Source organism: Lagenorhynchus albirostris, chromosome 8, assembly GCF_949774975.1.
Source record: "Lagenorhynchus albirostris chromosome 8, mLagAlb1.1, whole genome shotgun sequence".
In the NCBI taxonomy this organism is placed as follows: Eukaryota; Metazoa; Chordata; class Mammalia; order Artiodactyla; family Delphinidae; genus Lagenorhynchus; species Lagenorhynchus albirostris.
This window is the reverse complement of record NC_083102.1, coordinates 17,530,515-17,553,507: the sequence shown is the minus strand read 5'-3', so window position 1 is coordinate 17,553,507 and position 22,993 is coordinate 17,530,515. Positions and strand designations below refer to the sequence as shown.

The window sequence follows — 22,993 nt, the reverse complement described above, 5'->3', positions numbered from 1 at the left end:
CTGTGGTTTAGGGAAGGTTTTGCTTAACCTTCCTTGGAATTTACAGTACATCCACTATATTTAAGCCTTAAGTACCAGAGATCTTTAAGGTCAAACTACATACAGTTATGGCATAGTTTCATTTAATTGATTTAGTTTGATTCATGTCAGAGTTTTTAATTCATGTTAGAGTCTTAAATTTCACCTATTCTAGACTAAGAAATGGCAGAGTGGGAGAATGAGCTTGGGCTTAAAAGTGACAGAGACTTTAGGTCAGAATCTGGTCTATCACTTATTCGTGTAGGATACTGGTAAATTATCTAAACTCTCTGAGACTTAGTATTCTTGCCAGCAGTAAAATACCAATGATGGCTACCACACAGGACTACTGAGGAGATTAAATGAACACAGAAGACACCAAATTTCTGTTCAACCCTCTTTCTACCTAAATCTAAAGCTGAACATCTTGATTCCTTCAACGGTGGCTTCTTTGAGCCACATAAAGTCAGAACCACTTACCTTGAGTGATCTGCACACCCCATAATCTGTCCCCCACATACTTGTAGGTAGGCCTATGCACTGTCCTGGGCATATAGCAGCCATCTAGCTACTACTATTCCTGTCTCAGTCTTCAGTTGGTGCACAAATAGTGCCTCAATGTAAATAAAGGTATCTCAAAGCCCCAAACTTAAAAACAAAATATCCAGTCCACAAGCATCACTACTGCATGGCTCCCTTACTCCCCATTCTTTACATTTGTATTCATCATTTCAAAGTAACTTACTAATATAGAAAAACAGCATATCTACAGTCAATACTCAATCTGACTGATACACTCTCAAACTCATAATAATGGGGATGTGTGTGTGAAGAACAAATGACACACATCCTCTAATTTATTACTCAAGTGAGACAGGAAAGACATATTATAGAAAATTTCACTTACTAACATTAATGTGCATCAGGGGACCATGTCAGGGTTCAGTGACGATTAGTAGCTATGATACTTTTAATATTTGTACTCTGGATTAATTACAAATGAAAAATGTACATTTTAAGTTTAATGTCAATCTATAAAGTTCCAAGTTTTGTTTTCTTGCAATTCTTCTAAAACTGCTACTCACTACACAGGAATGCCAAGAAAAGAGGAAAAGGAACCATTCTTTTTCTTTGTGTCCCTGGAAAGTCTAATTCTCAATTTATCTTGAATAAGAAAAATGTTCTCTGTAGGGCAGGACCATAGAAAGAGTTGTACTGCTCATCTTTCTAACTTGGCAGACTAAACTTATCTACAAATTTATATAACTTTATACAAACTTATCTACAAATTCATCCCTACCACTGTACCTTGTATGGTGGCAACGTAGAAATGAAGAGCAAAGCAGACTTTCAGTAATACTGACAGTCAAACTTACTCTCTTACAGGGGTTAGCATGGAAAGAAAACAAACTATAGGAGCTGCCAAAAAACCAAAACAACAAACCCACAACTCTCTGTAACCTGGGCCATTAACTGTCCTTAATAAATTTGGGGGACTTGCATTAAACAAACAAAAAACAACCCTTCTCCCTCCCCCCAAAACCTTCCTATATCATGTACTTATGCAAAGCAAAGGTAACTATGTCAAAATTTATTCTGGTCCCCGCTGAAGTTCAGTTGCACTGGTTTTGGGCAAAATTATCAAATGGGAATACTGTTTTAAATTCCCCTTTTTCTTCTTTTTTTCCTCTACAACTTGTGGCTGCTATAACACTCCTCTCCTGTTACTGAAACAGTTACAAATGTGCTCTGACTACACCTTATATGAAGGCAAAGTCAATAAAATATTAGTAAATCTTTTAATAAGGGATCACAAAAAAAATAAAGAAAGCTAACTACTGTTAAAATGCTAAAAAGACATTTGTAAATTCCAATTTTCACTTCCAATCTAAAGAAAAAAGCTCATAAATTAAAAATAGCAAGGTATTTTCTTATTGTGATTAAAAATTTATCTCAAATAAATGGTTAAAATCATATTTAAGAGTGAATAAAACACTGGAGAGATCTCTATAAAAGTAATGCAACAGGATGCCTGCTAGCACCACTTTCTAACACTGTTCTTTAATTTTTAGCCTAGGGATTCTCAAGTAGGAAGAGATGATGGTGGGAGATCCGATTTTAAAATGCAGGGAAAAGACCAAAAAAAATCTTTCCTGAGAGACACCAAAGACTTAAATAGAGAGATATACCACATTAATGGTTGAGAGGATTCAATGTTATACTGCAGAATATAAATTCTCCCAAAATTGATCTATAAACTCAAGTATTTTGAAACAAACAGACTTGGTCAACTAATGGGAGAAGCCAGTCTATATACTGCACAGAAAACACTTAAATACCAATAAAACATGGCAAAGAGATACGAATTCACAATGCATAAGTTCACTATATTAATCAACTATAAATCAAAATGAGATTTTTTGTTTATCAAATTGGTAAATGTGCAGAAAAAAATACTCAATTCAAGTAAACAGGTACTCACAATCATTGACTCAGAGGTTCTAAGAGCATCAAAACTATAACCAAAATGTTTACATGAAAAAATGTTCATCACAGTATTATAAATAATAGCACCAAAATGAAAGTAAGATAATATACATCAGCAGGAGACTGGTTTAATAAATTTTAAATACTCACATATAATGGAATACTACACAGTCATAAAAATTGCTTTCATAACATGGGAAAATATTCATAATAATGGGTATTAAATTTTAAAATGTAACAAACCAATGTGTTTTGTGTATATATACATTCACAGGAAGGAAAAGGACTACAAGGAAATATACACTGCAAGGAAGATACATCAAATCATTTTCAGTGAAAACGTCTGAGTATTGAGATCACATACAATTTTTACTTTCTTCTTTATGCTTTTGTATATTTTTCAGATTTCCTTCAATAGAAACATGACTTTTATATTCAGGGAATAACAAATGTAGCAAAGAGATCATCTAAATTTTACGTTTCTGCTCTGAATTCTCTAGGGGCTATAAACCAGAATATGACTTTAATTAGAATGACAACACTTTTAATGAGAATAAAGATGTGTATTTAAAAGCATCTGAAATAAATTTTTACTACAATAACCTCATTCTTATATAATGCACTACAGAGTTAGCAACCAATGAGGTAAATAATAGCATAGGTTCATAATAAAATAAACATATGGGGTGGGGACAAAAAGATCAACGGAAAGGGTCAAAGCTTATCAACCCAAGAAGATTTTAAACTTAGCTTTTATTCTTAGCTTTGATAAAACAAATTTCACATAGTTTATTATATAGTAATCTTATGTTTTGCTCTATGGCCTCATATATTTATATACACATGTACATATGTGTGTGCAAATAAATAGGAAGTATTTAAATTTGAATTGCCTTTATAAATAATCTTTACTATCAAAGTGAATAAACTTAACAAGGACTTCAAGAATTTAAATACAAGAATAAGTTTTGAAGAAACTGGCTCTGATAACAATTCCTGTAGTTATTATTAGCTATGTTTAAAAAATGGCCCTTACATTATTTTAGTGCTAAATAAACATGGGACTACAATGGGACTATGTAATAACCAGACATTTAAAACATCACTTAAACGAATTTAACTTTGGAATAAATTTTTTTAAAAAGAAAATCGACCTATTTAAATTAATTACAGCTATTTACTTTAAATGAATTCACTTTACAAAAGTCAGACTTATCAAAAAAAAAAAAGATCCTGACACATCAAACTTAAGGTACATTCATAATAAAGTATAACCCCCAAATTATTGTTTTATTAATCATACCATTTTCTCACAGGCCATAACCAAATACAATCCAAGATGTGAAGATCACCATATCAGAATAAGACTCAATACATAAAATTATAAATTTGTTTAAACATCAACAGAATATAGGTCTACGCAAAAATAAGTTGTCTCCAAGATGAATAAGATCTGAATATGGGATACCCTCCTCACTCAGAGGACATAAGACTTCGGTGATTCCTGAGACTAGACAACCATGAATACTTCTATCCCCAACAAAAAATGCTTCAGATAACGCCCACTGTCCCTTTTACAGTGTTTTCCCCCTCATTACATCAGGAGGGAAACCCCAATTAGGTGACAAGAGCCTTTTAAATAACCCACATCTCTTAATTTCCTTTTTATCAAGGAGAGTGTTCCCAGGGCTCAGGGTAGTCTGCAAATCAATGCAAAGGGGAAGCATCAAGAGGCTCATCTGCAGTATTACCAGGGAGCAGCAGGCAGCAAATATTCAAACCCAGAAATTGTGACTCAACATTTCCTATATAGTACAACAATTCTGCACAAATGACAGACATTGTCAAGAAGGATCCTGCCTGAAAAAGATGTAGAATGAAAAGAGAAGATTGACAGACATGAAGGTAAGGTATCTGATTACACTAATATCGGTACTTACGTATCATACCTCTGCAGTGGTGTCACTTTGTTCTTATTCTTATCAACTGAACCCGTAGACAGCTGAAGAAAATTGGGGTTTAATTTATATAATTCTTGAAGTAGCTTCTGTTCATATTCTTGGTGTTTACCCGCCTAGTGGAAGAAGAAATTAAAACTGCAGTGGGACTCACAAAGTGGCTGGTATAAAATGCTGATGTACTTTATGAATTACTAAAGCTATTCTAAATAAAACACATAAGGATTTGTCATGGCGTCAGAGAAACCTGTGAGGAAAATGTCACAGAACTTCTAGACCAATGAAAGTTCTTGCAACAAAACTACAGGAGACATATTCCATTAACTAAGGCATTTCATCACCCACTTTATGTGGAGAAAAGAATATTAACAGACAACATTGTTGCTAGTTTAAAAAACTAGAGGGGCCCTTTTAAACTTACTTCCCCATCTTTCACATAAGAATTAAGTCTTCTAACAGGTCATCACAGAAGTTTCTGAAAATCACTGAAAAATTAGTCTCTCTTTTTAGAAGATTGATAAGTAACACACAGATGAAGAGTTTTACTATATTTTTCATTATCCTAACACTAATTAGCACATTAATTTGTTTTTACATAAAAGTTAATATATTTTAAACTTTAGACCAGAGGATGGCAATTTAGAGCCAGCCACTTTGTTTTTATAAATAAAGTTTTACTGGAACACTCATGCTCATTCATTCATGTGTTATCTATGACCTCTTTTGTGCTACAACAGCAAAGTTGAGTAGTTGCTGCAGAGATCATATTCCCAGAAAACATAAAATATTTACTAACTGGCCCTTTACATAAAAAGTTTGTGAATCCCTGCTCTATACACAACAAAGACAACTCTGTATTTACTGGAGTTGGTAGCTGTCTATCAGAAGGCAGTGTCACAAATGTGATGGAATAAATCAGAAAGACTGACTGTGGAAACTAGGCACATACAAAAAATAAATTACAGTACAATGAAATTACTCTGAATAACTTTTTACTATCTGCATGTATATTATGACTGCAATGACATTTTTTACTTACCTGCAGGGTTGTTAATTATTTTAAAAGTGTGGTCTAAATAGATGTTATGGGAAAACCAAAACCAGAACAGAACAGATCAAAGCAAAAACAAAACAATAAAAACAAGGGCAGTATCATCTAATTGAGCACAACTGTATCATATATATTGCACAATGCATTGTTCCCTGTTCTGAGAGGGCTCTTGCCTGTTCACCTGGGTCTATAAATATTTCATATGGTACTAAATTTTGAGTTATGCAGTAACAAGGAAAGATCTGGTTTTTGCCATGATATAATTTGCTCAAGTTTCCTTTCTACATTGACAAAGTGTTTTAACGAGGAAACCCCTTTTCAAAGTAATTCTGAACTAAGATAAAGAAGAGCAAGATGAATTCAGGACAACAATATGAAATGAATTTTAAATTGTTAAGAAAAAACACAGTTTAGATGCGGGTTTTACATCTTTAAAACATAAAAAGCCCTGAAAATTCTTTCTGCAAGCAATACTTCAGGAGACATTATGGCTTTCGTTAGCCACAAAGAGCTCAAATTGGTATTCAAATGATTTAACAGGGGCAGTTCATAGAGACAGGTTAAATCCCATTACAAATAAATTCTAAGGGACTGTCCATCCATGTCCTTTTACTCTTCAATAATACTTAAGTGAGATCAACTGGGGCTTAGAAATTCCTTGACAGAGATTTTCATTGTAATAGTACCCATGGGTAAAACACAGTTCCCACTAGTCAAAATTCAGCATGAAATGGTTCAACCTTAGACTTCATCCAAAAGAAGAAAAAAATCAAGATGCATTTATTGGATAAGCAAGAAATAAGTAAGTCATCCATCCCCGTTAAATATCACAGAGAACTTATTTTAACACTGTTTTTAGATCATAAAGACAATACATACTGTCAAGAAATCCCAATATATTTATTATAATGGGATTTAATCTGTAGTAACTCCAAGTCAAAAAAGGTAATATTTCATTTCATTTAACAATCTGCTCTGAAAGGAGCCCCTCCTAGACTGTCTCTAGCTTGACTTGGAGAATGAAAGGCAGTAATCAATGCCCCCCACCTTCTAAATGAGAAGTATTCCTGCAAAAGTCCACAGCAACAATCTGAAGTCCTCACCTATAACAGGGAAGTGCAGTATTGTGCTTTGGCATAATCCTCATTTAATATGCCGTATGGTCAACATTTTTACTTGTAAAGGCATGTTTATACTACAAATTGAAAGGAGACAGGAGAACAGGAAATGTAAAAAAGAACACAGGAAAATAAGCCTTCAATTCACCCTTTACAGGACACTGACTCACTGGATACTTTCATGGGAAGAATCATTTTATAAAAATAATGTTAGCTTTTCAGCAGCATCTAATAGAGTATTATTTTCTAGCATGCTCTGTGAAGAGTAGAGATGGGGTGGGGGACCTCATAATTACAATATCCCACTTAGCTTTCATTTTGCTGACATTCCCCCTAAAGTAGCATTTACCAAAATGCTTTCCTTGGTCAATTAAGTCCTGGTTCTACATACCCCTCTGGGATATGTATTAGCATATTAAAGACTCTAAGAAGTGTTGCTGGGGTTGGGGGGGGAATCTATTTATCTTCATTAATCAAGCATTTTCAAACTTAGTGGACCACAGAACCACTTTTATTGTAACAATATCCTGCAGAACTGATATTCCATGGAACACTATGTATTTGGAAAATGCTACTTTAAAGTAATACCAGTTTAAATAAAAAGAAAATTCTTAGTTTTTGCTTTTGTAATTTTAACTTATAAAGAAAAATACTTCCTTTTCTGCAAAGTTGATAATTCACATTACTTTACTACCTGCATTTCCTCTTTTGTGAAGCTGGCCGCCTCGTCCCCCAATTCATGTAGGTACATGCAGTCAGGCTTTGGACACTGCATATTCTTTAAGAAGTAACTGCAGTATTTTGTTGTACCTAGAGATGCCTGCAGCAAGAGGAGGAAAGCGGAGGGGGGGAGGGAAAAAGACCCAAAATGTGAACTGACACCACAATGAAAATTTCCATATTTAGTGTTTTCATTTCACCTAAAATGAGGCACAGGCACAACAAAACAAAGTATGGCTGTGAATACTAGAGAACTAAACTATTATTAGCAGGATTTATTAAAGATGATGATCATTTAAAAGAACTAAAAAAAAAATCTCGGCCTATGGTTTCCAGAGCTTGAGCACCCAGATTATTTCCCTAGAGGTCAGAAGAGTAGAAAGACAAAATCTGTTCCATGTTTTAAGTGGTTAGGCACATAAGGCAAATTCCTTTTTCTAATTATGCCATCCTTCTTCCACTTACTTAAAAGCATTGCTTGGTGGGACCCTTCATGCAAACCTGAACTGATCAATGCCCAAATATTTAAGGACAACAAATCAGAACAATTATCTATTTCTGACAAGGAGAGTAATAAATCCATTTTCACAAAATATGTGTAAATATAAGGAGATTTTTAAAGATTATCCCTTAATAATGAATGTGTTTACTCCTAGCTGGTAAAACAGGACCCTACATAGGTCAGCTATAAACAAATTAGCTGTCATAGGTTGGAATGGATGCCTAAGAAGCAATCTTCAAATTAGACTCCCTTCATGTAATATGTAAAAGCTACGCTCTTCTCTAGTTAATACATGTTATCCCTTCCCCCTTAAAAAAAAAAAAAAATCAAGAGGACCGTATTACCTTAAGTGTTCTGCCATCTACCACCACATTGTTGACACACTGTATGGCTCTGAGAGCATCTTCCGACCGGATATAGGTTACGTAAGCACTGGCGCTTGGACCCTAAAGTGAAAACCCACTGTTATTAGTATCAAATTCAACAAAAACTTAACAACAACAAAATTATCTTGCAACCTGCCTAAGGAATTCTAAAGGCCTTTACTACTACTTTCATTAATAATAATGATAATGATTAGAAGTAGTAGTAGCTTTGATTAAACCATATACTAGTTCATCTTAAGATAATCATACTTAATGAATTTTATCTGATTTTAAGTAGACTAAAATAAATATGAATAAAATATCATCTTTGGCTTGGCATATATTTTTTTAAAAAGTCATCTGACAGGCTCGTCAAGGTTACAAAAAAACATACTTTGAAAGTTAGATAAAAAAAAATAAGATTTGAAGACAGTGTCAAACTATGTTCTCCCCAAAATAAATGCAATCTGTAAGAGTATTCTATCTGCTAATACCAGCATAACAAAGACGCTGTATTAAGTTCACAATATCTGAAAACATTATTAATTAGAAATCATTATATAATTTAACTGCCTGATAATAGACTCAATTCCCCCTCCCCTTCAAACCATCACTAGATCTTTGTTTTACTATTTCCGTCTTATTACTATCACAGTTAAGTCCTGAAAAGGTCAAATAAGCACCAAAAATTCCCCCACCCCACCAACAGAGGTCACTACACTGCTTAAATCTTTGACCCTTAAGCTTTCTAATCACAGAAAGCAAGTTTTCCTTCTGAGCAGCCCAGGTCAAGCCCAGACCATAAGGAGGAAAGGCAAAAATCCCTATAATTAGTTACCTGTGAGCCTGCATATGATGTGCTATTATTGATGACAACTTTATGTATTTTACCAAACTTCCCAAAATATTCTGGTCGTTTTAAAACCTATAAAAGAAGAAGAAATAAGGTATAAACTGTCTCCATTTCATCAACTTTATCCTTATAATGGGGACATATACCATCCCTCTTCAGTGAAAATAAAATAATTTTTAAAGTTTTCTAGTAAATGTGACTACTTCCTAATTACAATTTGTGTGGTTAACCTACAGGAAAACATCAACAAAGTCTAAAAGCTATTCTTTATTGACCCACTGAATAGAAACTGAGACCAAGTTCAGTATTATCTATTACATTCTAATATCTACACCAATAATCTAAGGGATTTTAGCTTCACAGTATTCTTAAACACAAAACAGATCAAATATCTTAACCACATTTTCATTAATAGATGATCATTATAAGAAAGTAATTCTCAGAACAATGACCAAGATTATGTATTAAACAGAAACAGAAACTCAAGAACAGACACCAGTAGAGACAGTCTTTACTCATAAATCTATTGTATATAATATTTTATATATTATATTAAAGCATTATTTATAAGTTATGCATTCCAAATATGGTAACAGAATGTTCTTCAAACTTCTATGCTTTATTACTCTGTGTGTGTCAATAAATTTTCCTTATGTCAATTTCACGATTTCTCAACTGTCTCCTGTTTTTTTTTCTCTCTTTTTCCTAATAAATAACAAATGTGAGGTTATGGATGAAAAAAAAACTGGGGAAACAAATTTATACAATATTTTCTCTACTACCTGGTTACTTCTTTGTGGTCATTTTCCCTCGTACTTGTGTCATCTCCTTTACTATGTGATCACTATATGCATTCACTTAGCTTCTCTAAAACTTACTTAACCTTGGCTAACCTGATACAAAAACCTCTCCCATGATTTGCAACTACCTCAAAATTAAATTTGTTCTTTTCCTAGAATTCATCTATAGACCTACTGTTCTTACAATCTCTCCAAATAGCAAGCTCTCTCTCAGTGAAAGCTTTTTTTTTTTTAACATCTTTATTGGGGTATAATTGCTTTACAATGGTGTGTTAGTTTCTGCTTTATAACAAAGTGAATCAGTTATACATATACATATGTTCCCATATCTCTTCCCTCTTGCGTCTCCCCCCTTCCCACCCTCCCTATCCCACCCCTCCAGGCAGTCACAAAGCACCGAGCTGATCTCCCTGTGCTATGAGGCTGCTTCCCACTCAATGAAGGCTTTATGCACATATCTGTTCAAGTGTGTGCAAAGTATCCTTACCAAATACTCTTATACTCTTGATAATATTCTCACATACTTGCAACTTAGCTAATATGTTCTGCATCTGACAGAACCAAAGCTTTGTGAAACACTCTGTGATTGGGGGTGTCATTAATTCTTAACAGTTTTCAACTTGATTTATTTAAATTTTTTTACCTTATTTTATTTTAGGTTTTTATAAGTATAGGGTTTAGGCCTTATGTTTCTACAGCCAATTTTAATGGATTAGAAGGTGAAGTGACTACATTGGCTTTAAATCTTTCTTCTACCCAAATCCCCCGAGGGATATGGCGGTAGGTGTGGTAAAGGCAATGACTCTTGGGTTGTTCACAAAAAAGTCTTAGAACAGAGGGTTAGGGAAGAGTATACCTTGAAAAGCTTTCTGGCCAGTGGAGTATAGAACTGTATTCAATATTCCAGCTTGATGCATACCAACTCAGCAAAAGGCCTCAGCCAAAATACCTGCTTCAAAGGATTCAGGCTGGTTACAAGTTGTGCTGCATCAGCAGCTCATATCATATCCAAGTTTACGGCAGTAGTTCTCAATAAAGGCAGCATCAAGGGAAGCTGGAACATTTTGGAACTCTGTGGGAGCTTTTATTAGGGGAGGTTGTCAAAGTAACTGGGAGACACTATTCGTGTTCAGTGGATGGGAGCCAGGGAAAGCTTACAGCACCCAGGCTAGCCCTGTACCACAAAGAATTGTCCTGCACCACTTTTGAATGTTCTACAAGACATTCATCTAGCTGAGAGGCCTGTTTACAATTAAGTGAACCTAGAAACAAATTATAAACATAAAGTAGTTCCCCACAGTTTTGACATATGTTGAATTTAAAAGCAAATAGTGTGTAATTAAGGGACTACCACAAGTGCTTTGTTTGAAATTTTACTAAGAATTGTTTCAGAAAAATCACATCATTGGCACTTCATGGTACCTGAGGTGCCAATACATACACCTGTAACAATCTGCCTTTGTAGTTGTCATATTCACAGTGATTCTACAAACAGATGCAAGCACCTATTTTATAACATACTGGAAAAAAAAGTACTTTACAAACTTATATATGCATACAAGTCATTTGAGAATCTAGTTAAAATACATATTTCAGACCCTGAGAGTCTGCATAATTAAGCTCCCAGGTGATACTAATGCTACCAGCCCAGCGGCCACACCTTGAGTAGCAAGGTTCTAGAGCAGAGCTACCCAAGTATTTACATGCAGAAATAGTCTTTTTATAATTTTTAATTTCTCCTTCATTTTTTTCAAAGTATGTATCTACACAGACAGATATTATCAAGAACTCATTGCATGAAACTTAAAGGGTGTTATAAAATATAAGTTTAAAAAAAAGTGGGTACTGGGTCTGAAAGGTTAAAAGCTGGCTTATGGATAACACCTTCATAACAACATAAGATTTGTACATAATTACACTGAGGAGCCAGAATAATACTTTCAAAGCACAAATCTAGCCATGTCATTCTGTTCTTAAGAATAGTTAACAGCTTCCCATTGCCTTTAAGATAAAGTGCAAACTCGTTAGCATGTTTTAAAAGCCCTTCATTATCCCTTACCACTTACCTTGTCAGCCTCCTCTCTCACCATTTCACTCTAATTTTCCAGCCAAACAAATCATTTGCAGACTGAGCTCTTTCTCATCCAGAAGCATTTGTATAATTCCTGTATCTGAAGCACTTTACCCCAGAGATAGCAGGAGAGTACACATCTTCCCCCAAGGTCAGGTACCATCTCTTGTGCCTCCACAGCACACAGCACTCCTCATAGTGTACTGTTGCTTTTATAAATAAACAGGGGCTACCTTTTTATTGGTTTATGTTCAATGTCTTACACAATGCCTGGCACACTGTAGGTACTTAATAAATGCTTATTGAAAAATTAAACTGTCTTAGTATTGAACAAAAAGAGTAACATGGGGGACTTCCCTTGTGGTCCAGTGATTAAGAATCCGCCTTCCAATGCAGGGGATGAGGGTTCGATCCCTGGTCAGGGAACTAAGATCCCACATGCTGCAGGGCAACTAAGCCCACACGCTGCAACTAAGACCCAACACAGCCAAATAAATAAATAAATACAGATCTAAATCTTAAAAAAAAAAGAAGAATAACATGGATATAAAACACTAGTGGGCCTTAATGTATTAGAAAATGGCCTATGGCTGATAAGAAATGGTTTGCCCAGGCAAGGGAAATTTAAATAATTTAGACGCTCTATATTAAGTTGCACATTACAGATTCTGTCTGAACATAAGTCAACGAGCAAAACAATACTCTAGTAAATAAAAAAGGTAAAGAGTATGGGTAGCAGGCAGAACACCCTGCATATCACCACATTACCCATATATTTAATGTCCTATATTTACTTCACAGTGAGCCAACTTTAGTACTCATTACCATATAAAAGGCCACATGATAGAATTATAAATTCCCAATGGCATACCTAATGTGTAAAATGTCTTCCTATATATTCTTTGGGAACACAGTCAAGTGTTCATGAACACCACAGAGAAAATAAAAAATGTGGTAAGCAGATGGAAGGATGGATGGATAAATGGACGGATGGAGGAACAACAGACCATTCACTGGTGTAAAATACATTGGAATAGGAGCTTTAAGACCAGAGAGGGGAGGATGGGGCTGGGTTTCTAGCCCTGGCTCTGCTATGAAATAGCTGAGTGATCCTAGGCAAGTCACTCAACTTCTTTGTGCCTCGGTTTCCCGTTTGTAAAATGAAATGTTTGCGTCTTTAAAGTCTTTCAGTTCCTCCAACAAGCTGCTCTTTCACACAGTCACGAACCTGAAACATCCTTGTCCTTATTCGCTGCCCAGCTAATTCCTAATCATTTTTAATCATCCTTTCCTCAGGGAGGCTTTTTGTGGATCTCTGTACTAGCTAAATTCCCCACTGTTACATGTTCTCAAAAAGCCCTGTACTTCCGTTTATAAATGCTCAGCATGCCTACAAGGACTTAATTCTGTCTTCTCCACTGTCTGTAAGCTTGTACGGGTAGAGACTGTCTGCTAAACCACTTCATCTCCAACATCAAAGAACCTAACAGATTGTAAGTATTCAAGAGTTAATTTACAGAATGAATGAATTAGGTTCTGACAATATAAATTTTTAGGATTTAGGAGATGATTACCTCTAATCATTACCTCTAATTACCATATCTTCTAAGATAGTTTTTTTTTTCTATTGAGCGATAAATGAATACATTTGACTATCAATCTTGGCATGAAGTTTTCAGATGTACAAAAATTATTTTCAAAACAAGCTTTAAATTTTCCTAAATGTTCCTGTTTTGCTAATCAGAATTCAGTCAAATATCAAACTGTCATCATCCAAAAATAAGTAAATCACAGGGATCTTCTTTGTCTCAAAAGTTACCCTAACAATTTGAAACTTCGAGTTTTCTAATGAAGCTGACTTTAACTTTTCCAATCTGAAAGGGTTAGACAGTTACATTAAGAAAAATTTTAAAGATAATATTTAGAAGTAGTAGGATTTAATAACTAAAACACTAATCTCTGGTCTTCCTAGGCTTTCAAGAGAAATAAGAGAGAGAAACTAATGTTTAAGAAAATTCACGGGCTTCCCTGGTGGCGCAGTGGTTGAGAGTCCGCCTGCCGATGCAGGGGACAAGGGTTCGTGCCCCGGTCAGGGAAGACCCCACACGCCGCAGAGCGGCTGGGCCCGTGAGCCATGGCAGCTGAGCCTGCATGTCCGGAGCCTGTGTTCCGCAACAGGAGAGGCCACAACAGTGGGAGGCCCGCGTACCGCAAAAAAAAAAAAAAAAAAAAAAAGAAAATTCACTGTCCTCTCACCAAGCACAATGATTTCAAAAGTATAAAACCAGGACAGTGATTTTTAAGTATATTTAGACTCATGATAAAATGTTCTCTCTCACTAGCCAACCCCTAGATTAATTTCTTTCTGTGTAATAGTTCTTCAGATTAATCTTACTAACATCATGTTATTTGAAATGAAAATAAGAAATCTCTGTACATAAGTAAAAGCAAACCACAGATTCTAGAGAAGAGGTAGGAAACCTATAATCCAAACATCAGACTGAGACTATGGCTTAATTTTATCCAGCCTTTGGGTGGTGCTCTGTATGCCTCCAGTACCACAGGTGACTGGATTTTGTATTAAGAAAAGCAAGTACATCCATATCCAAGAGTTATAAAATCAAAATAAAAGTTCCATTAATTTACTGGAGTAGCAGGAAATTCCCTGGTCGCCTAGTGGTTAGGATTCCACGCTTTCACTGCCATTGCCCAGGTTCAGTCCCTGGTCAAGGAGCTGAGATCCCACAAGCTGCATGGTGCAGCAAAAAAAAAAAAAAAAAAAAAAATTAGTAGGAATAAATAGAGGTAGGTAAATAAAAAACTTGCAGAGGCAAGAAATGATCTCTGGTTGGAAAAAAAAATAGTGTTGAAAGAGGGAGACAGAAGCGTTGGGACAAAGTTGTGGCAGTGTTCAAGAGTGAAGTGGGATTCTGCCTGTCTGGGGAGTTAAGTATTAGATTTAGGAAAAAGGGAGAAGTGGCTGCTGAGGTTAAGTCATAGGCCTAAAATGAGCTCTCTCCTTATCATCTCTTATTAAAGAAGTCTTCTCCAGTATGAACCCTCTGACTTTGGAAAGAACGTCTCCGGAAGATCATGTAGCCCACTAATGCCAGCATCTCTGGACCTAGGTCCTAGTAATTCTTGAGCTGCCCCCACATTTATTACCAATGATAAAGCCTTCTTAGTAAGGTCACCCTGATTTTTCTCCTCTACTGATCATGAAGCCCTTCACAGCCTCAATACACAGTAAACTTATCAGCAATAAATATTTTTTATTGTCTCTAAACTGATTTGTACAAAATCAATGTATAGACACCTTAAATTTCCTCCTTCTGGGGCCTTTAGCCCACTTAGCCAAGTTCAAAGATTCCCACCTCCCTAATCATATTCACTACAATCCTCCCTCTGATTGCGACCATCATGAGCATTACTTCAAACCCTTCTCAAGAAGTACTTTTGACAGATTCCCCAAATTCGGCTCTCTCCAACATTCTGGTTGCCAGTCAGTTTCTATCTGCCTTCCCAACAATCTAGTCAGCACCTCCTGGTATATCAGAAACTAAAAGTTAGCAGATGTGCATCCATGGGCATCAAGGAAAGTTATGAGTTCAACATTATTCTAATAAGGCTGGTGGAGGAAGGAGAGAAAAGAGTTAAGTAATAAACAAAAGGGTTAAGACGTCCCCTGCCTCCAAACGAATGACAAAGAACCTGGTCCACAGTTTCCGTTCATCAAATTCTCCCTCTTTCCCCAAAACTGGCTTAAAATGAATGAGTAAAGAATGATGATACAGTATAGCAACAGTTCTATCACTGTTCTATAACCGAGGTTCACTACTTGGGCACGATTTAAAAAAAAAACACGGATCTTTGGTGGGTTTATGAAACTGCATCTCCACTGTTGGTCCTTAATACAGCTACAGAAAAGAGGAAACACAGAGTAGTCATGTCACATTAGCCTTAAGAGCAAAATAGAACCATTATCCAACTTTCACAGGTTATTAGCACTAAAGGGGACTTTAGAGATCTAGTTCAACTGCTTAGTTTTACAACTGAAGAAAATGAGCCAGGGAAGATTAATACATTTGCCTAAGATCACAACTGGTCATTGGTTTCTTAGTGATTATTAAAAAAATATTTCCCATTTTCTCCTAAGTTTTAATATTTTCAGGTAAATCCTGCAGTTGGGCAGAGTCAGCTATTATTTCCAAATATACAAAAAGAAAAAATGCCAAGTTGAGAAAGAAAAGAGAAGAAGACTTACCTCTGGGTCTGCTAGGCGCTGAGACAGACCTACAACAAAGACGAGGTTTTTTTGTACAACACGTACACTAGCCAAATGTTTGCGATTTTCTGATATTTTCTGTTTTCTCTCATTTTGTTTCTGTTTTTTCTCATTCTTTATCCTTTGCAGTTCTTCCTGGGAGAGTGGTTTATAAACTGCTGGGTCTTCTGGATATGGCTGTAGGCATAAAACAAATATAGAAGTTAGCATTAAATAAACAGAAAACTGTATGAATAACAATTATCAAATTCTGGATGATGTGTATGCACATCACATCTCCCTTTGTTACAACTCCCTTTTTATGAATCTTTTCAGTTTTTATTTAATAAAAGTTAAATGTTATATAGAATTGTTTTAAAATACTATTTAAACCACTTATTGTGCTGAAATTTGAAACATCACCAAAGGTTCTAAAATTTAAAACAACAATATTGGTATTCCCTACAATGCCTAGCACACAGTTTACAGGAAAATTAAGCTTCTAAGGTACTGTGTAAGAGGCAAAGAGTATAAGTTCTCTCATCTAAATATGGGTTTATGTATTACAATCAACAAATATTTAATGAAAACTTACTATGTGCTTGGAGATTAATGAAGTACTTATTCCTTAATACATTCCCAGTCTAAGGACACAGATGAGCAAATAAACAGCAATACATAGATCCTCTGGCCCAGGAGTTTGAACTTAGCTTCAACACTTATTATCCACGTGGTCGTAGACAAGTCAATTAAACTCTATGCCTCCATATCCTCATAAGTAAAATGAAAATAATCTTAAAGGCTGGTGTAAAAATAACACTCATAAAGCAATTATTATGTGTAACTGGCACACAGTAATCCCTCAATAAATACTAGTAATTACACTCTTACAATGGTTTCCTCTCTCATCATTATAATTTTGTTTTCATTCCTATTGCTAATGCCAAGACTACTGATGGCCTGAATAAGAGCTGTGGGCTCACACTGCCTGGCTTTGAATCTTGGATCATTCTTTACCAAGAGACCTTGGCAAAGTTATGTAATCTGTCTGCCTCAGTCTTCTATTCTGTAAAATGGGAATCAGAGTACTTTATTCAGAGGGTTTCTGTGAGAATTAAGAAAGACAACACACTTATAAACTAATTAAAATTGTGTTCTTTACAGAAGCATTCAATAAGTCAGTTATTATAACAGCGAGCCCTCCATATCTGCTGGTTCCACATCCTCAGATTCAACCAACATGGACTGAAAATATTTTGAGGTAAAAAATTCCAGAAAGTTCCAAAAAAACAAAACTTGAATTTGCCATGCACCCAGCAACTGTTTACATAGCATTTACATTGTATTTACAACTATTTATATAGCATTTACATTGTATTAGATATTATATGTAACCTAGAGATGATTTAAAGTATATGGGAGGATGTGCGTAAGTTATACCCCAATACTACACTGTTTTATATAAGGGACCTGAGCATCCACGGACTTTGGTAGCTGCGGGAGTGGGGTGTGGTGTTCCTGAAAACGATCCTGTGCAGATACCAAGGGACAACTTAACTACTACAAAAAACAGTCAATAATAAATGGAAGATGGAACACACTAAATAATAATATCTAAAAGCTGAATGTGAAGAGATCCCAGAAATGGGAAACTGTGTCTATCAAAATATCAGAAGTGGGGATTAACAGAAATCCTGCCATCAAGAAAAAAAGTGGGGGACTTCCCTAGTAGCGCAGTGGTTAAGAATCCGTGTGCCAATGCAGGAGACAGGGGTTCGAGCCCTGGTCCGGGAAGATCCCAGATGCTGCGGAGCAACTAAGCCCATGCACCACAACTACTGAGTCTGTGCTCTAGAGCCTGCAAGCCATAACTACTGAGCCCACGTGCCACAACTACTGAAGCCCGTGCGCCTACAGCCCGTGCTCCGCAGCAAGAGAAGCCACCGCAATGAGAAGTCTGCGCACCGCAACAAAGAGTCGCCCCTGCTCGCCGCAACTAGAGGAAGACTGCGTGCAGCAATGAAGACCCAATGCAGCCACAAATAAAATATAAATAAATAGGGCTTCCCTGGTGGCACAGTGGTTGAGAGTCTGCCTGCCGATGCAGGGAACACGGATTCGTGCCCCAGTCCGGGAAGATCCCACATGCTGCAGAGCGGCTGGGCCCGTGAGCCATGGCCGCTGAGCCTGTGCGTCCGGAGCCTGTGCTCCACAACAGGAGAGGCCACAACAGTGAGAGGCCCGCGTACCGCAAAAAAAAAAAAAAATATATATATATATATATAATGTGTATATATATATACACATATATATATATAAATAAATTTATTTTTTAAAAAAATGAAGAAAGAAGTGGGAATCAGGAAGAGAGGAGGGCGTATCCACAAGCATGAAAACTTGCATGCCTTTAACATAAAGTAACTTTCATCTTTTCATACATAAAGTTTTAAAAATTAATTAAAAAAACAAACATCCTCCAATTTGTGAGCACACTTTGATTAATGCTGAAGGCAATTAAGAAAGTGAGATTTCCTTTTATGTTCCTCAACGTCTACTAGTAATAACATAAAGTCTCCAAAAATCCTGTTCTTAAATATTCAGGCATAACTCTTGGTGGTCCTGCAGGATGTAAGCATCCATACCATTCAATTCCCACATTTAAAGATTTGAGGGGCTTCCCTGGTGGCGCAGTGGTTGAGAGTCCGCCTGCCGATGCAGGGGACACGGGTTCGTGCCCCGGTCCGGGAAGATCCCACATGCCGTGGAGCGGCTGGGCCCATGAGCCATGGCAGCTGAGCCTGAGCATCTGGAGCCTGTGCTCCGCAATGGGAGAGGCCACAGCAGTGAGAGGCCCGCGTACCGCAAAAAAAAAAAAAAAAAAAAATTTGAATCTATTTGGCATACTCCAACTTACTAGTGAGTGGGAGGCACAGAAAACAGAGGACTCAGTAATTTCCCTGACTTTTGCATGACCTGAGGGCTTTCTCCAGGATCAAATATAAAGTTTATGTCACACATTTTAGGGGTTCAATAAATATTTGCCACCTTAATACCAAGCTACTCTCTAGAAGTGGAAATTTAGCACTACTAATTTTCTTTTTAAAAAAAAACTTATGTCGGGCTTCCACTGTGGTGCAGTGGTTAGGAATCCGCCTGCCAATGCAGGAGACACAGGTTCGAGCCCTGGTCCAGGAAGATCCGACATGCCGCGGAGTAACTAAGCCCATGCGCCACAACTGCTGAGCCTGCACTCTAGAGCCGGTGAGCCACAACTACTGAGCCCATGTGCCACAACTACTGAAGCCTACATGCCTACAGCCCATGCTCCACAACAAGAGAAGCCACCACAATGAGAAGCCCGTGCACCACAACGAAGAGTAGCCCCCCCACCCCCCGCTCACCACAACTAGAGGAAGCCCGCGCACAGCAACAAAGACCCAACGGAACCAAAAATAAATAAATAAATAAAAAGAATTGGCTACCATCTTTAAAAAAACAAACAAACTTATTTCAAAGTGTTCTTACATTTTAATTTGAGGAACCAAATGGTTAAGGATCTATTACAGTAAATTCAATTCTTCAATCAATGATGTAATCTTCCCAATTTAAATCTCTTCTCTCTCCACTCACCCTTCTGTACCTATATCTCCTTTCAAATCTTAATCTATCTGCCTGGATGATTTTAATCCCACGAAGTTATTCAAAGCTATATGGGCACAAGTATAAAAATGAACTACATACAAACCAATTAAAATATCTTTCCACAAGATCATTTAAAATTTTCATTTGCACATGGAAAAGCTATTTTCTACCACAGGATTTCTGGGTAGCTCCTTTCGGAGCGTTATCATTAAGTTTATTTGAAAGCTGTTGCCCTTCATTAACATCTATAGTGGTGATAGTCTACTCCCTGAGTGGATCAAGCATATAGATTGTTCCTAGTTCCATTTCAAAGTCTAATCCACGCACTGAATCTTACCAGTCCATGATAAGAGAAGTATAAAAATTGAGAAAAAGCATTTGGAAACTTTTATAGCAACTTAACATTGCCACAACATTCAAGTACCTCATCAGTGGGCTCTGAAGAATAAGATAGTTATCTGTGTGGTTGTTATCGAACTTAGGTGGTAAATCACATGACACAAGCTGGGTACTAGGCATGCTTAATAGGACCCTGTATCAGTCACCAACAGACTGTGGTTGGGGGTGGGGGTGGGTTACAAAAAATCTGGTTCTGCATCAGAGATAGTCTGAAAAACACTGATGTAACTTTTAACTCTTCTGAAAACATGAAGGATTTGACAAGCACTCCGGTTTTTTTCTTTGCTAACAATCTCTGACACTGTAAAATCCTGATAAAAGATGATGCAAAGTAATGCAAATGCCAAAAAAATTAAAATACATACACACACACACAAAAATGGAGAATGACAATTACCAAAAATTGGGTCGCAGTATCAATTCTCATCAAGTATATTACTGATGCACCACCATGTTGAGTATATAACACTGGTTACCCCAATCTTCTTCTATATTATTCCAAGTTTTTTCTACGGAAATATACTTCCATAAGGCTTCAAAGTCAACTTAAAGTCAATTTTATTGGAATATAACTGCTACATAGTGATACATTACACATACCAATACAGAAAGATACCAACACAGGAGAACAAATTAGTTTACCATGAATTCCATGATCGTTCCTCCTCCACACACACACCACCATAAAACCTACTCTACAAATCCAATAATAGAAAATTAATAAGCTCATACAGTAGATGAGGAACGGAGGTAGATTAAAGATGGGATATGAAAACACGTAATTTGAATAGCTGCAGAAAGAGACCGTGACCCACAAAGCTAGTAATAGTACTAAAAATGAATATAAAGAAAAATATATCTGGTCTACTTTTTGACTGAAACAGATAGGTTAAACCTAATTTTCTAGGAATATAGGATCAAATAAAAATTACAAGTAAAAAACTTTTCTTTAAAGGTACTACTGCATGTTACAAACTAGTGTTAAATAGGACACCTGTGGAGAAGCATTTTTAATGTGTAAAATATTTCTAATGGTGTTAATTTGTCAACAAATTGCCAAACCACTAATTAAGATGGTTTATAGTCTCTAATGTAATCATTTAATTCCTTTCATATGTTTAGTTATGTTTCCACTTTTATTCCTAATTTACATGTGTATTTACATGTGTCTTCTGTTTTATTTTCTGATCAGACTTACCAGGAGTTTATTTTATTCGTTGTTTCAAAGAACCAGCTCTAACCATTACTGAAATATTGCTTTTTTCCTATTTCACTAAATTCTACTTAATCCCTACTTTCCACTGTCGCAATGTTTATTCTTTTTCTGGTTTCTTAACCTGGAAATAAGTTCATCTATTTTTGTTCTTCATTTCCTAATTAATGCATTTACAGCTTTATCTCTTCCTCTTGCTAAAGACAACGAAAAATACTGTATAAAACTTTTTCCTAACCAACATCTTAAAAACAATAATGATCTGCAGTGGGGAAGTCCCAAGACAATTTTTGGATAAAAGTCAAAACCCAGAGAGATAAGTGGAAAGTCTGAGTAACAACAAATGGGAGAGAGGAACAAATGGGGGAAGAGGGACAGCATTAAAAGTCCAAGGCCAAATCAAGGTGAAGAATTTTGGGGGAGATCACTCCCACGTTAAGCTGAGACCCAGCCCACTCTCAAAGAACTCATTTTGTCTCAGGGTAAGTAAAAACTACACAGAGGTCAGTACACGATAAGAAAAAAGGAAAAGGGTGTGAAGAAAACCATCCTAGAGAAGTTGAAACCAACCCCAGGGAAGATGTGCATCCAGGAGAACAAAAGACCTTTACGTTTAAGGCATCCCTAATGGCAATGTTTACAGGATCCAGCAGAAGTCAAATCAAAGCCTCTCTATCGGAGGGCAAATTCATCTTGGGCCTTGGAGAACCTTACAAATAATTCAATGACAACCATGAAGCAGATACAGACAACAAATCACATAAAGAAATAAAACAACATGAACAACAACCAACAGAAACATCCCTCACAAGACTTCAGCTTCTGGAATTACTGGACAGATTTTGAAACAATAATTCTAATCTGTTTAAACAAATATATGACAAACTTGAAAATATCTGCATGGTATAAAAAGCTTTTTAAAAAAATCAAGTATCAAAAAAGAACAAACATTACTTCTAGAAATGGAAAACACAACGGCAAAATTTAAAAACTCAGTAGACTAGACCTAAAAGAAAAAATTCTGATTGATCAGAAGAGATCATCCATTAATGCATGAAAGGAAGAAATAGAAAGAAACAGAAAAGAGATTAAAAGACATGGCAGATAGTGAAAAGATCTGGAAAATATTTAATCAGAGTCTCAGAAAGAGAGGAGAGAGAATAAATGCAACAGCTGAAGAGATAACAGCTTAATTTTTTCCAGAACTAATGAAACTCACCAAATCCACAGATTCAAGAAGCGCTACAAACCCCAAGAAGAATAAATAGAAATACACAAGTGAGTTCTACTTTCTGGAACTGATTAATATATCCATTGTGGCCTAACAGTCAATTTTTGTACCCACTATACCTGTATTTTAAAGTTTTGTACAAATTTATTTGTACAGAGTTGTGTGCATGCACAAACACACACATGCTTGCTAATTGTGTTAATCAAATTTTCCATTTCCTTTTTATTGTGTACTTCATATATTTCTAAAATACAGAAATTAGAAGTCTCTCCATTACGCACGTAGGTGCAGTTTCTCCTGG

General features: G+C 36.1%; 1 protein-coding gene across 6 annotated transcripts in view; it reads right to left on the bottom strand.

The window, feature by feature from the left end:
• Positions 1-22,993, bottom strand: part of CNOT4 (CCR4-NOT transcription complex subunit 4) — a 141,960-nt gene that overhangs the window by 49,709 nt on the left and 69,258 nt on the right. For 3 of the 6 annotated variants that reach the window (XM_060156599.1, XM_060156601.1, XM_060156603.1), the window contains exons 3-7: positions 16,208-16,405; positions 9,058-9,144; positions 8,199-8,300; positions 7,327-7,452; positions 4,446-4,579 (exon numbers count right to left, since the gene is read on the bottom strand). In XM_060156599.1, the coding sequence (XP_060012582.1) occupies positions 4,446-4,579; positions 7,327-7,452; positions 8,199-8,300; positions 9,058-9,144; positions 16,208-16,405 (647 nt within the window). The remainder of the gene's footprint in view (positions 1-4,445; positions 4,580-7,326; positions 7,453-8,198; positions 8,301-9,057; positions 9,145-16,207; positions 16,406-22,993) is intronic. The other 3 variants (XM_060156600.1, XM_060156602.1, XM_060156604.1) reach the window with 1 other exon arrangement.